The 13,414-nt window shown below is 40.0% G+C and overlaps 1 protein-coding gene across 1 annotated transcript in view; it reads left to right on the top strand.

Moving 5' to 3' along the window:
• The window catches only part of CNTNAP2 (contactin associated protein 2), a 1,911,935-nt gene that overhangs the window by 1,557,748 nt on the left and 340,773 nt on the right, over nt 1–13,414 (top strand). Inside the window, exon 15 of the mRNA XM_045864107.3 lies at nt 6,054–6,181. Within this exon, the coding sequence (XP_045720063.1) occupies nt 6,054–6,181 (128 nt within the window). The remainder of the gene's footprint in view (nt 1–6,053; nt 6,182–13,414) is intronic.

Raw genomic sequence — 13,414 nt, 5'->3', positions numbered from 1 at the left:
GCAGAGGGAGAGGGAGAAGCAGGCTCCCCGCTGAGCAGGGAACCCGATGCAGGCTTGATCCCAGGACCTGGAGATCATGACCTGAGCCAAAGGCAGACACACCCCATATGATCATTTCAATAGATGCAGAAAAAGCATTTGACAAAGTACAACATCCATTCATGATAAAAACCCTCAACAAAGTAGGTTTAGAGGAAACATACCTCAACATCACAAAAGCCATATATGAAAAACCCACAGCTAATGTCATCCTCAATGGGGAAAAACTGAGAGTTTTTCCTCCATGGTCAGGAACAAGACAGGCATGTCCACCCTCACCACTTTTATTCAACATAGTATTAGAAGTCCTAGCCACAGCAATCGGACAACAAAAAGAAATAAAAGGAATCCAAATTGGTAAGGAAGAAGTGAAACTTTCACTATTTGCAGATTTCATGATACTCTATATAGAAAACCAAAAGATTCCACCCAAAAACTGCCAGAACTGATAAACAAATTCAGTAAAGTTGCAGGATACAAAATCAACATACAGAAATCTGTTGCATTTCTGTACACCAAAATGAAGCAGCAGAACAAGAAATTAAGGAATCAGTCCCATTTACATTTGCACCAAAAATAATAAGATACCTGGGGATAAACCTAACCAAAGAGGTGAAAGACCTGTACTCTGAAAACTATAAAACACTGATGAAAGAAATTGAAGAGGACACAAAGAAATGGAAAGACATTCCATGCTCACAGATTGAAAGAACAAATATTGTTAAAATGTCTCTACTACCCAAAGCAATCTACAGATTTAATGCAATCCCTATCAAAATACCACCAGCATTTTTCACAGAGCTAGAACAAACAATCCTAGAATTCGTGTGGAACCACAGAAGACCCTGAACAGCCAAAGCAGTCTTAAATCAGAAAAGCAAAGCTGGAGGCATCACAATTCCGGACTTCAAGTTATATTACAAAGCTGTAGTGATCAAAACAATATGATACTGGTGCAAAAATAGATACATAGATCAAGAGAACAGAATAGAAAGCCCAAAAATGATTCCACACTATATGGTCAATTAGTCCTTGACAAAAGTGGCAAGAATATGCAATGAGAAAAATACAGTCTCTTCAACAAATGGTGTTGGAAAAACTGGACAGCTACATGCAAAAGAATGAAACTGGACCACTTTCTTATACCATACACACAAACTAAATTTGAGACCCAAAACCATTAAAATCCTAGAGGAGAACACAGGAAGTAAGCTGTTTGATATGGGCTGTAGCAGCTTCTTTCTAGATATGTCTCCTGAGGCAAGGGGAACAAAAGCAAAAATAAACTAGACTTCATCAAAATAAAAGCCTTCTGCACAGTGAAGGAAATAATCAACAAAACTAAAAGGCAACCTACGGAATGGGAGAAGATATTTGCAAGTGAATATCTGATAAGGGGTTAGTATCCAAAATATATAAAGAACTTATAAAACTCAACACCCCCAAAATGAATAATCCAATTAAAAATTGGGCAGAAGACATGGATAGAGATTTTTCTGAAGAAGACAAACAGATGGCCAACAGACATGAAAAAATGCTCAACAGTGCTGATCATCAGGGAGATACAAATCAAAATTATAGTGAGCTATCACCTCATACCTGTCAGAATTGCTAAAATCAACAACACAAGAAACAACAGGTGTTGGTGGTGAGAATGTGGAGAAAGAGGAACCCTCTTACACTGTTGGTGGGAATGCAAGCTGGTGCCACCAGTCTTGAAAACAGTGTGGAAATTCCTCAAAAAGTTAAAGATAGAACTACCCTACTACAATCCAGCAATTGCCCTACGAGGTATTTACCCAAAGAATACAAGAACACTAATTCAAAGGGATACATGCACCCTGATGTTTATAGTAGCATTATCTATAATAGCCAAATTATGGAAACAGCCCAAGCGTCTGATGAATGGATAAAGAAGTGAGACATATAATGAAATCTTACTCAGCCATAAAAAAGAATGAAACCTGGCCATTGCAACCACATGGATGAAGCCAGACGGTATAATGCTAAGCGAAATAAGTCAGAGAAACACAAATACCCTATGATTTCACTTATATGTGGAATTTAAGAAACAAAAAAAGCAAAGGGCAAAAATAAGAGAGAGAGACAGAGAGGGAAAGAGAAAGCCAAAGCAAGATACAGACTCTTAATTATAGAGGACAAACTTCGGTTACCATAAGGGAAGGGTGGGGTAGGGGAATGGGTGAGTTAGGTGATGGGGATTAAGGAGTGCACTTATGATGAGCACCAGGTGATGTATGGAACTGTTGAATCACTATATTGTAGACCTGAAACTAATATAACATGGCATGTGAACTAAGTGGAATTAAAATAAAAACTAAACAAAGAAAAGAAAGTGGGCTGTGCCGTAAGATCACATCAGAAACTCTGTACTAGTCACATCACTTCATTGCCATCTATGAATTTGTTTTCACAACCAGTTTGTTTCTAGCAGGCTGCTTTGTGAGTTTCACACACAGCTGTTTGTAACTTTAAAATCTCTGGAGCCCTATTTAGATCTCTGCTCAAAAAATGATTGAGGGGGTAACTTTATCTTTTTTTCTCAGCTCTGTTTTCTTGGTTTGGTAGGGAATATCTGAGTGTTACAATTGTTAGCTGATCCGAAGCCTTTGGGAAACTTCAATATGCCATTCAAAACAGTGGTTAAGGGGCACCAGGGTGGCTCAGTTGGTTAAGCATCTACCTTCAGCTCAGGTCATGATCCCAGAGTCTTGGGATCGAGTCCCACATCGGGCTCCTTGCTGGGCGGGGAGCCTGCTTCTCCCTCTGCCTGCCTCGCTTTCTCTCTCTGTCTCTCTGACAAATAAATAAACAATAAAATCTTAAAAAAAAAAAAAAAGCAGTGGTTAATTTGGGGATGAGGTAGTTCTCGATCTTTTACTTAGGATGTAGATGGAGTAGGGTATGCATGAGAATAAAACATTATGGTTATCTAATGGATAGGGTAGAAGCTACAGGGGAGGTGATTTGGACTATACTGAGTTCCATGTGCAAGTGGATGTGAAATCCTGGTGTAAACCAAAAATAATGCTTATTAGACAGTAATCTCTAACCTCACCTCCAGCCCCCAAGTATATGACCCTGCTGGGTCACATGGCAACTAAAGTTTCCTAGATTTGCTTTAAATTCAGGGTAGTAGCCCAGTTGAATTGGTGGGGAAGTCAAGGAGGAAAGGCTGTTGAAGAGCTTTCTCTGCTTAAGAGAAATATATGCCCTAGAGCTGCTCAGGTACCCTTGGTATCTGAATTTTTTCACATATTGAATATGGATTAGAAGAACGAAATCAGATGACATTTGATGGCAAAAATGTTTATAAGCAAATAGCCTTCTTACATTTTGGTATAAAGCTGTGAACTTCATAACTTTGTAAAGCAAGATATAAAGCAAATACAAGAGGAAAATAAAGTACTTTTACTAAAAAAAAACAAAAACAAAAAAAACATTATGGTTATCTTTGAACTTGCAACTTAAAAATAACCTCACCATTTCAGAAGATCTAATTGTATACAAAAAGGAACTCTACATTTATGAGATTATTACAAAGATTTAAAAATTGTGTCTCCAAGTTGTTAACCTGTATAGATGTATAAATTCTTATAAGGTTACAGACATTCGATTTTGGCAAGAAGATTACACAATGATTGGAATATTTCCAAACATCTGTTTTCAAATTGCTCTTACATTAGCACAAATTTGGTATAAAGTGGTTGCTTTCTCACTCAACATAAATGAATCGACAATGGCAGGTATTGGCAAGGATGATGAGCATCCTGATACATGACTGCCTGCCATATAGTGCAGTCAATCCAAACATTAATTATTAACAAAGTTTAAATTATTTCTCACTTTTCGATTAAATAAATTTTAGCTTAAATGTTTCTTTCCCCACCTCAGAGATATTCCTGTGTCTCTTCCCTAATTGCACACTCAACTGTGGGGACGAGTTGCATGACAGTCCACCATGGTAATCAGTGGAATATTTGCTCAATAAATTCCCAAAGGAAAAATGGATCCTGATGATTTAGAGCAGGAGTTGGCAGATTTCTTCTATAAAGGGCCAGATAATAAATATTTTAGGCTTCAAGTGCCATATGGTCTCTGTCGCAACTACTCAATTTCGCCATTGTAGTGTAAAGCATCATAGACCATATGTTTTTTTTAAAAAAAGTGGCTGCGTTTCAATATAACTTTATTTATGCACACTCACTGAATTTCATGTAATTTTCACATGACACAAAATATTATTCTGCTCTGGATTTTTTCCAACCCCTTGAAATGCAAAAATCATTCTTGGCTCATGGGCCAACAAGATGAATAGTTGTCAGCACTTAGTTTGCAGGCTCCTGATTTAGAGTCATGTAATTCTAAGTGATAATGAACTTGTGGAGAATATCAGGCTGAAATTCCACAGGAATGCACATCATTCCTAGGAGGTTGTCAAATTCCAGTATGTTATTAAAGGGTGTTTTCATTTATTGTTGCTTTAAGAAACATTACATATCAAGTTTAATGGCAAACTTTTTTTTCCCCTTTCTAATGTGATTTTAATTGATAGAAGTTCTAATAAAAGGAGTTGGGTTTGCAAAAGATTCCACTGAGATATTTGAGGCCAGGTCATCAGTAGATAAAATGTCAATGAGAGTCACAGGGCTTTTCTGCATGATCTTAGTTCTTACTTGATAAACAAATCTTAAAAAAAAAAAAAAAGAAAATTATTTTGGAAGCTCAAGGACAATGCAAAAAACAAAGGAGTGTAAAAATACACTTTTTTTGAGGCTCACTGGCTGAATTCTGACTCCTTCCTGGGTTTTCCATGGATCCTGACCCATGAGGGAGTGCGTGTTCACTGACATTCCAGAAGGTTGGAGGGATAAGTAACTATTCCTAACAGCATAGCATTTTAAAGGCAGGCGTCCAAGTTGGTTCTCCTCAATTCCCTGAACTATTTGCCAAGAGATGTGAAAGACAAATCTTTAACCTGATTCTTGAATTGCCTCTCTATCTGGATGCATTCTATCATCCAAAGTCAGTTTTCTGTTACCAGCTGTGTGTACAATTTCAAAATTGTTATTTATATTCACACTGCACAATGCAAAAGAAATCATACAAAAGGGTAAGTCTGTGGGATGATTTTATAATGATTTGTGCCTCCCATCCATCCAGCCCCAAATGAGGGGATTTCTCAACCACAGCAGCACAAAAAGATGAGGGGGCAGGGATTTCTTCTTAAGGTGAAGTCTGCGCTGCACCATATCTCATGTTGGGCTCATCTCCTAGATTTCTGTGCTCCTCTTCCTTTATTTAGGGTGGGTACAGGGTAGAGTTAGGAGACCTGAAACAAGATAAGTATAGAATAAGCAGGAAAATGAATCCAAGAGAAAAACCAAATTGGGCTTGAATCTTCACTCTTTATTATAGATGGAAATAGACACTTGGTGAGCACCTGCTGTATGTTGGAAACTTTACATAAACTCTTTGAGTTGTTGAAATAAATAAGAAAAGAGGAAGGACCAAAAAATGTCCCTTATTTAGCTGATGCACAGCAGGGAAGAAAGCCAACTGCTTCAAAGCAATTAAGGAGACAAAGAGGTTTTTTAATAGGGTTTTGTTTCATATATTATCCAAGAGATCGGGTTGACTTCATTGAACTTTTGATTCCTGACGACAGCAAACTGCATACGTGCTCAAGCATTTGGTGTGTGTGTTTTTCAAGCAGTGTGGGATGCAACATATTGGTTGTGACTCTCTGGAAATCAGGATGTCAACTCCATTTTCCAGAAGGCAATGATGTCACAGCTGCTTCTGAGTAATACGTCGTGAGACCACTTGATGGAAGACAGAGAACACATCTTGAACTGTGGTTCTACTTAGTGAATGAACCTCTGAGCATTTATTGGAATGTGGTCAATTATTAGACAATTTAAACAATTATCAGAAAAGACATGTTTCTGATTTGGCCTCCTCATTCTTTTCTGTTTTTCCCTATGATTCAGGAGGAAGGACGCTGGCTTCTTATCCTACAAAGACCACCTGCCAGTAAGCCAGGTGGTAGTTGGAGATACTGACCGGCAAGGCTCAGAAGCCAAACTGAGCGTGGGCCCCCTGCGCTGCCAAGGAGACAGTAAGTTTGCCCAGAAGCTGTGGCTTGCACTTTCTTATCAGTCTGAAACAGCGTTTCCCAGAAAGTCAGAGGATGGCAGGAAACAGACTTGCTCTCCTGTAACTCCCAAAGAGACATCATGCAATGAAAATAGAGCCAAATGGAGAGCTAGATAGACCTTGAAACATACAGGAGGGTGACAGCCGTTAAATCCTCCAGGACAGGAGCCTAGGTTTGGGCATAAAACATGGATATCCATCTTCCTTGAATATTCTTATGTAACAAGTTTGACTACCTAAGTTTATGGTGATATAAATATTTAGCAATGCTAATAGCATACGAGTGGCAGTCAACAGCTGCGGTTCCACCGAGTGCTGGTGTTAATGCCATTAGCATGGCTATTTAGATCACCATAAACTGAGTTATGGTGACATAAATAGTCACATTATGGCTTAATGTATCATTGTAAACTTGGATTATGGTCATATAAAGTTTGACATTATGGCTATCAAATTTCATCAGCATCAGAGCTTGATGGTCTTCTGTAAGCCAAGGATCGTTTCTGTAACTCCGTCTTGCTTTCAGGATTCGAGGAATTTGGGGCTGCTAGCTTGGACTGTGGGAGGTCAGGGAGTTAGAGCGATGATCCCGCCTAATTAAGGGCACCATTAGGATTTTATGTTATTTGATACCCTTGAGTGTGCTTTATGTGCAGTCGGAGGGGAATGGTGTCAGGTTGCTATGGGGATTCTGCAGTGAGCATCCTGGACATCGTTTTCTCTGATTTGGGCAACTCCCCTGGGAGTTCTATGCTCTCTCTCTCTCTCTCTCTCTTTTTTTTTTTTTTTTTTTGTGATTGTGTGCTAGGCATCAGGAGACTTAGATTGTGTTCCTTAAATAACTGACTTTCTGGGAGACCTCAGGCAAACCCCTCCACTTTCTCGGCTGTGGTAATGAGAATACCACCTGCGTCCCAGCTCCTCCTGGGGAGGCCATAAAGATTTTAGTGCCTGGATCTGGATTCCTCCTAGCAAAGCATTCTGTGTGATGGAATATTATTACCACTTCCATAAATCAAAGGAGAATTAGACCTACTAGGTACAATAAATTATTGCATCGACTCCAAGAGGTGTCCTAAGGAATGTAATGGTGCATGCTTCAATGTTTACTACTTAGTAAATTGGGGCTGTTGGCAATTAAACAAGGCAATGTTCCTGATACAAAAGAGAGATGGAGTTTGTGCTGATTTTTCTTTTCTTAGTTAGAGAAAATGAAAATGCTGCCTTTAAAATTGAGACTGGTCAAAGAGCTTTATCATACATTTATTGAACAAGAATACTTTATTCATCGAGCCAGTCTTAGTAGGACTATGCAGCAAGAAATTTAATTTCAACTGCTTAAGAAAAAGATATTGACATAAAATAATAATAAGTATGCATTTTTTAAAATATTTTGAGAGATGGATGTATGATAGGCTCGCTCTCAAAATAGGCAGGTTCTCATGTGCTGTCTGATGAAATTCAGTTTCATTATGTCATAATTATTCATTAATATATAAAGGTAAAATATTTCTCACTCACTAATTCTAATTCTGGAGTTAGCTATGAATTAAAGAAAGGGTGCCCCAAGAAGTAATTGATTAACTTGGGATAGTTATAAAAATCCCACTTCTGCAAACTTTTGTTATCACTCTTAAAGAGAAGATTGCAGCCAATTGACTAGTATATGTTGAAGTGTATTAACAGTTTATAGCTAATATTAGCTTGCTTCCCTTAATCAATGAATCAGTCTTCAAGAAGAACTTATTACATGTCTGCTATTTGGCACTTTACTAAATACTCTTGAGAAATAAGAAAAAGATGTTAAACTATATTTAGAGAAATGCACAGGAAAAGTATTGGAAAACAAAATGTTTTATAATAGAAGATTAGATTCTGCAATATAAAATTAGTGCTACTGATGCTCAAGAAAGGAGTGTAATATGGTGTATTTCAGGCAGACTTTGTATTTCAAAAGAGAAAATAAGAGAAGTATAGTGGTCAGTGTTTATTTGCATTTCTTTTCCAAGGCTGTTGTTCTTAGAGACATCTTTAGGACCCGTTGATAAGACGAAGAGCTGTTTTATTCGTGGGCGCCGTATGAGCTCAGTGTCCTTACAGAACTGAAGCTTCAGAGAGACTCTTAATCCGTATTTTGCCTGATACTGCATAAAGCAAAAGCACAGTCAATATTTAATTGCAATATGGGATGCTTTTGTGTCTGAGAGGGAGAGAAATCTTCCCTTTTTGCAGGCATCTCAGAACATCATACCTTGTACCTGAATTGCCAGACAGTTTTGATGCCTACCTTCCCTTTAAGAATGTTCTAACCGGGCACAGTAATGAGAAAGGGTTCCACATCATATCATTTTACAGTTTTTAACATGTTTGATTTCCTCCGATACTTTTACAGGCCCCCCATGAGGTGGGGAAGGGTAAATATTAGCCTTTCTGTTTACAAATGAACAAACTATTTCTTTTAAAATGTCATTTACACTACAAATTTCTGTATGCCCTTGTAGCCTCTGGGAGGCTCCAGGAGGAAAGACAGAGCAGAGAACATAAACAGCTTTCTCTGTTCAAGGTCAAGGTTGTTTCCCTGAGTCAGTTGATGATTAAATTAAATCATTAAAAAAAAAAATAGCCATTTGGGTCTTATCCCACCCACCCTCATCCAGTTACCAATATAGCATGAATGTTTCGGGGATTAAATTCCAATGGTTAGAATTTAAAAAGGGGCATAGTGTACTTATCCTGTTGTTTATAGAGATTAACTTACTTTTTGTATCATTTACTGAAGGCTCTACAAAGCTACGGTTTAAAAAAGCAAATCCGTTGTTGGAAAATGTCTTTCTCTATTTGAGGAGTCAAGTGATGACAGCTTGGAAAGCTGTGTCTTGAATTAGGTCCACGTTCTATCCCCCAGTCTTAGAGAATGAAACAATTTTTGGAGGCTCTGACCAACCGTTTCGGCGGTTTCGGTTGATTTCATTGTGCCTGCTGAGTTTCATTTTTACTTTGACTCATCTGAACTCATAGACCCATATAATCCAAATGCTAAAGAAAATCAGTGAGTTCCACCCGGGTCTGCTGCATTTCCCTTAGAGTGCTGAAAATGCTTATGCTCTTATAATGTAGTGTTCTGAGGTTTTGGTGGTGGTGGTGATGGTGGTTGGTTTTTTTTTTTTTTTTTGATATGTTCAAATGGAAACCTCAAATCTAAATAAAAATGAAAGTATGACTAGGGATGGGTGGTTAGCTAAGATAAAAAGTGTGGTGAAGTTACAAATCCCCCTCTTAACCCAGGCATCCTCACCAAGGAAGAAACAAAAGAGCTATTTAGAATATCAGCCACTGGTAGGTAGAAACGGTTTTCAAATGTAAATGCATCATCATTCTTGCAGAGAGTTGCAAACCTTCTGTGGAGTCCATACAAAAATAAAATATTTTGGATTTGGGAGGTAGAACTCTTATTCGTAGGATGTATAGTGAATATAATTAATTCTAGAAATAAAGTATGTGCTAAATAATTGCTTTATTCTCAGCTTTATGAGCTAAAGATTTCCCATATCTTCTCTAGGGATTCAGGGACTTAAAAAATTAATTAGCAGCAAGTTTGCTACAAAAGCAGGTGTTTTCAACACACGTGGGTAGAAACCATTCACGAAAATGTGTTACTCTAGGACTCCTTCCCAGTCCATGCCAGAAACCCACTCTGGCTGTAAGGTAGGCCAGCAGGGCGCCAGGGTCAAGCTGGATGTTTCACGTGCAAATCCGGTTTCTCCGATGTGACTCAGAGAGGCCAAGAAGAAAAGATGAGGAAGGAGGCAACACATCCAGCTCAAGAACACAGGAGGGCAGAGACAAAACCAGCCGAGCGTGAAGGAACTAAGATGCTGATGGAGTTCCCTCCGAACCAGAGTGGGCGTAAGTTCTCTGAGAATGCAGTCGTGTGTGTCCATGTACTTCCAAGGCCGTGCTCTTTTCTGCAAGACTCTCACAAGCCACGGCTATAACCAGCCATTCCCTCGCCAAGAAAGGCAAGGCAATGACTATATCCACACCCTGTTTCTCCATGGATAAGACATTTCCAAGGGTAATACAAATGAGTGTCATTCTCTACAGGATGTGCCGGGCATGCACACACAGGCCACACCATCTCCCTTTGAGCATCAGTGTGAGACGCCCTCCATGCACAGAGAAGGACCGGACAAGGAGAGAGGGGCAGCCACTCACCTGAGCTCAGAATGCCATCCCCAGTTATGGAAAGGAAGCCATGACTTGGGCTCCAGAGAGGAGTTTTCTTATCCCCTTTTATTTTGCTGCTTTAGGCTTGGAAGAGATGAGGAAGGCAAAGGGCCCGGCATGCACGTTATAAGCCACTTTATATTCATCTCTCTCTTGATTGTCCCAACATCCTGGATGAGGTGGGATCTTTGACTCGAGCGTACCAGTGAGGAAACAGAACCAGATATATGGGGTGATGTGCCAATAAGTTTCAGACCTGGGGCCAGAAGCTCTGCGTGGTGCCAGAGCTGATCCCAGAATGGATTAAATTTGATCATTCAGAGGATGCTCCCCATCCTTTTCCTTTCCCCATTTCTTCCCACAAAAATGTGGCTGTATATACTTGCTTCAAGTAAAGCTACAAGCAAGAACAAAGAATCACAGCGTTCTAATGGTAGACGACTCTCAAAGCTCAAACAGTGCAGACCCTTCATGTTACAGATGAGGGAACTTGGGTCTAGGGAGGTTAAGTGACCGGCCCAGGGTCTCCCAGTGGGTGTATGGCAGAGCACATTGAGACAGTTTGACGTGAGCTTTCAGAGCTTTGACCTGGAATTCTGACCTCGGGTCCCTGCCTCCCAACAGCTGAGCAGGGTAATAATGTGGTGCTGACACTCTTACTCTCACCCCACTATGAGATCAGCCATCTGGAAAGCCTGATCGAAAACCCACAACCATGGGGATGAAGGGTCGATGGCAGAAAGTTGGTAACTTTTGTGCTTTGTTTTGTTTTTACTTTGACCTTAGGTAGTTTTTTCGTTGACAGTAGAAGGCAGGAAAATAATGGAGAATGATGTGTAGAAATGATTAACCTCTATTTTTTTCTTAACGTCCCAGCCTCCGCTGCTGTTGCCATGGGCTGCTACCAGCTGAGAAGCAGGAGTATCTCTAAGAACGAGCAGAAATAGTGAAATTTTCAGGATCAAAAAGTAGGCTGATTCCCGTTAAAGACTGGAGCTCTCTGGGCTCTGGGCGGATCTGAGAGCAGTTCCAATTACAAAGGCAGTAGAGAGAGAAAGAAGGAAGGCTTAGCTTTGGTCTTCTGGACTCCAGAGTGACTTTAAACAATTAAAAGAGGACAACTCCCCCAGAAGGATCAGCTCTTTAATGCTATTTGGCCATTCAACTTTAGCCACAGACTCAGTTCGGAAATGGGAAGTCAAGTGTTAGTTACGGTTTGGGGAAAAAAAGGTATTTCTATTTTATAGTAGATATGGTATTTGTGTGCATGTGTGACTGACTTTCCTACCTGTCCTTTCAAATACTGCTCCGTTTGGAGGAATCACATCCCACAGAGGAGATTCGTCTGGCTGAGTCCTGCTATATTTTTGTCCCCATCCCTTCTCTAAACTTGGCACTTTGCTGAAGTAAAAGGACCCCAGATACAGGAGGGACTTTGTTCTGTCAACTGAATCCCCATGATTGTTCTTTTGATGAGCTTTCCAGGTGATCTCTAAAAATACATTTGCAGAAGAGAGTTAGACTGGTTCTGGCTGTCTGAAATTATGTCTGCAATCCTGGCACTGAGGGCTCGGAATTAGTGTGGATTTCATGGTCCCTAATAAGGCTGCCTTCACTTGGGACACGGGCCACAAGTCTGGGGGTTCCAGGCCACCCTGCTCCCCTGACCAACTGACTATAAATTGGGGCTTCCCTATTTCCTCAGGATCAGTAATGCACTAGAATGACTCACAGAACTCAGGAAAGCACTGTATTTAAGATTAAAGTTTTATTATTATAAAGGTTACAAGTCAAGAGTAGCTGAATGGAAGGATGCACAGGGTGAAGTCTGGGAGGGGCTCAGATGAGAAGCTCCCATGTCCTCTCCTCATGGACATCACTCTCCCCACATATCAGTGTGTGTCCCCGACCAGCTCGCCAAGGTTTGGGTGTCCAGAGTTTTTAGTGGAGTTTCATATGTAGGCATGATTGAATAAATCATCGGCCACATAAGTGAATTCAGTCTCCAGCGTCTCTTCCTTCTCTCCCCTGGAGTTGGGGCTGATAGCTCCTGGCTCAAAGCCCCAACTCTCGAATTCCTCAGTTGGCTTTTCTGGCAGGGCCAGCCCCCATCTTGAAACGAGGTAGGACCCACCACCAGTCACCTCGTTAGCATAAGCCATCAGGGACTACCATGAATAACAAAGACCTTCCTATCACTCAAGAAATCTTAAGAATCTAGACGTTCCATTCCAGGAACTTGGGAGGAAGACCAGATAGATCATGATTAGACCACAGTCTGTTTTCTCTATTTGTTTGCGTTATTGGTGCTCTCACCCCCAGCAGGGGATGGGAACTTAGGCAGAGATCTACATCCCAGTGCCAAGGGAAATGCCTGCCACATTGAGACGCTCAAATATGTGTTCATTAGATGAATACGAATGGTTAAATAACCTCAAAAGATTTAAATAAGCATTTCAGGCTCACAGTGGAGGCAGTCCCACTGAGACACTTGATGATGAATTGCAGAAAACTTTCACAGACAATAATTGCTAATAGGGGTCCAGGAGAAGAGCTGTCACTCCATTTATATGCACAACTATTTTTAACCTCGATAAGATTTTTGCTCATTTATTCATCTTCACTAAATGAAAACTTTTATTCCTTTGTACCTTGAAAATCCCTTGAATCTGATGATTATCTTCAAATTAAGGATTAAAAAAGAACTCATTTGCCAAGTTTTTCTGTTTTCTCTGGCATTTCTAAATTAAGATGCACGTGAAGTATTAAATTTATAGAACTCATTGTTTAATCTAAATTAGATTAACCCCCCTGCCCCCTCAGAGACCCAAGCAGACTGTTCCACACTTTTGTTTATCCATGTCTCAAGGTTATTACACAAAATTACAATTAGTCAGTGCTTCGAGCCTATTGTTAGGGTGCTAAACTGTGAGTTATAAACTACCTCACTCTGGCATAATTAAAACCA

Source organism: Mirounga angustirostris, unplaced genomic scaffold (genome assembly GCF_029215605.1).
Source record: "Mirounga angustirostris isolate CCGP_5_RB_7025 unplaced genomic scaffold, mMirAng1.0.hap1 SCAF_12, whole genome shotgun sequence".
NCBI classification, from domain to species: Eukaryota; Metazoa; Chordata; class Mammalia; order Carnivora; family Phocidae; genus Mirounga; species Mirounga angustirostris.
This window is presented reverse-complemented; position numbering and strand designations above follow the sequence as displayed.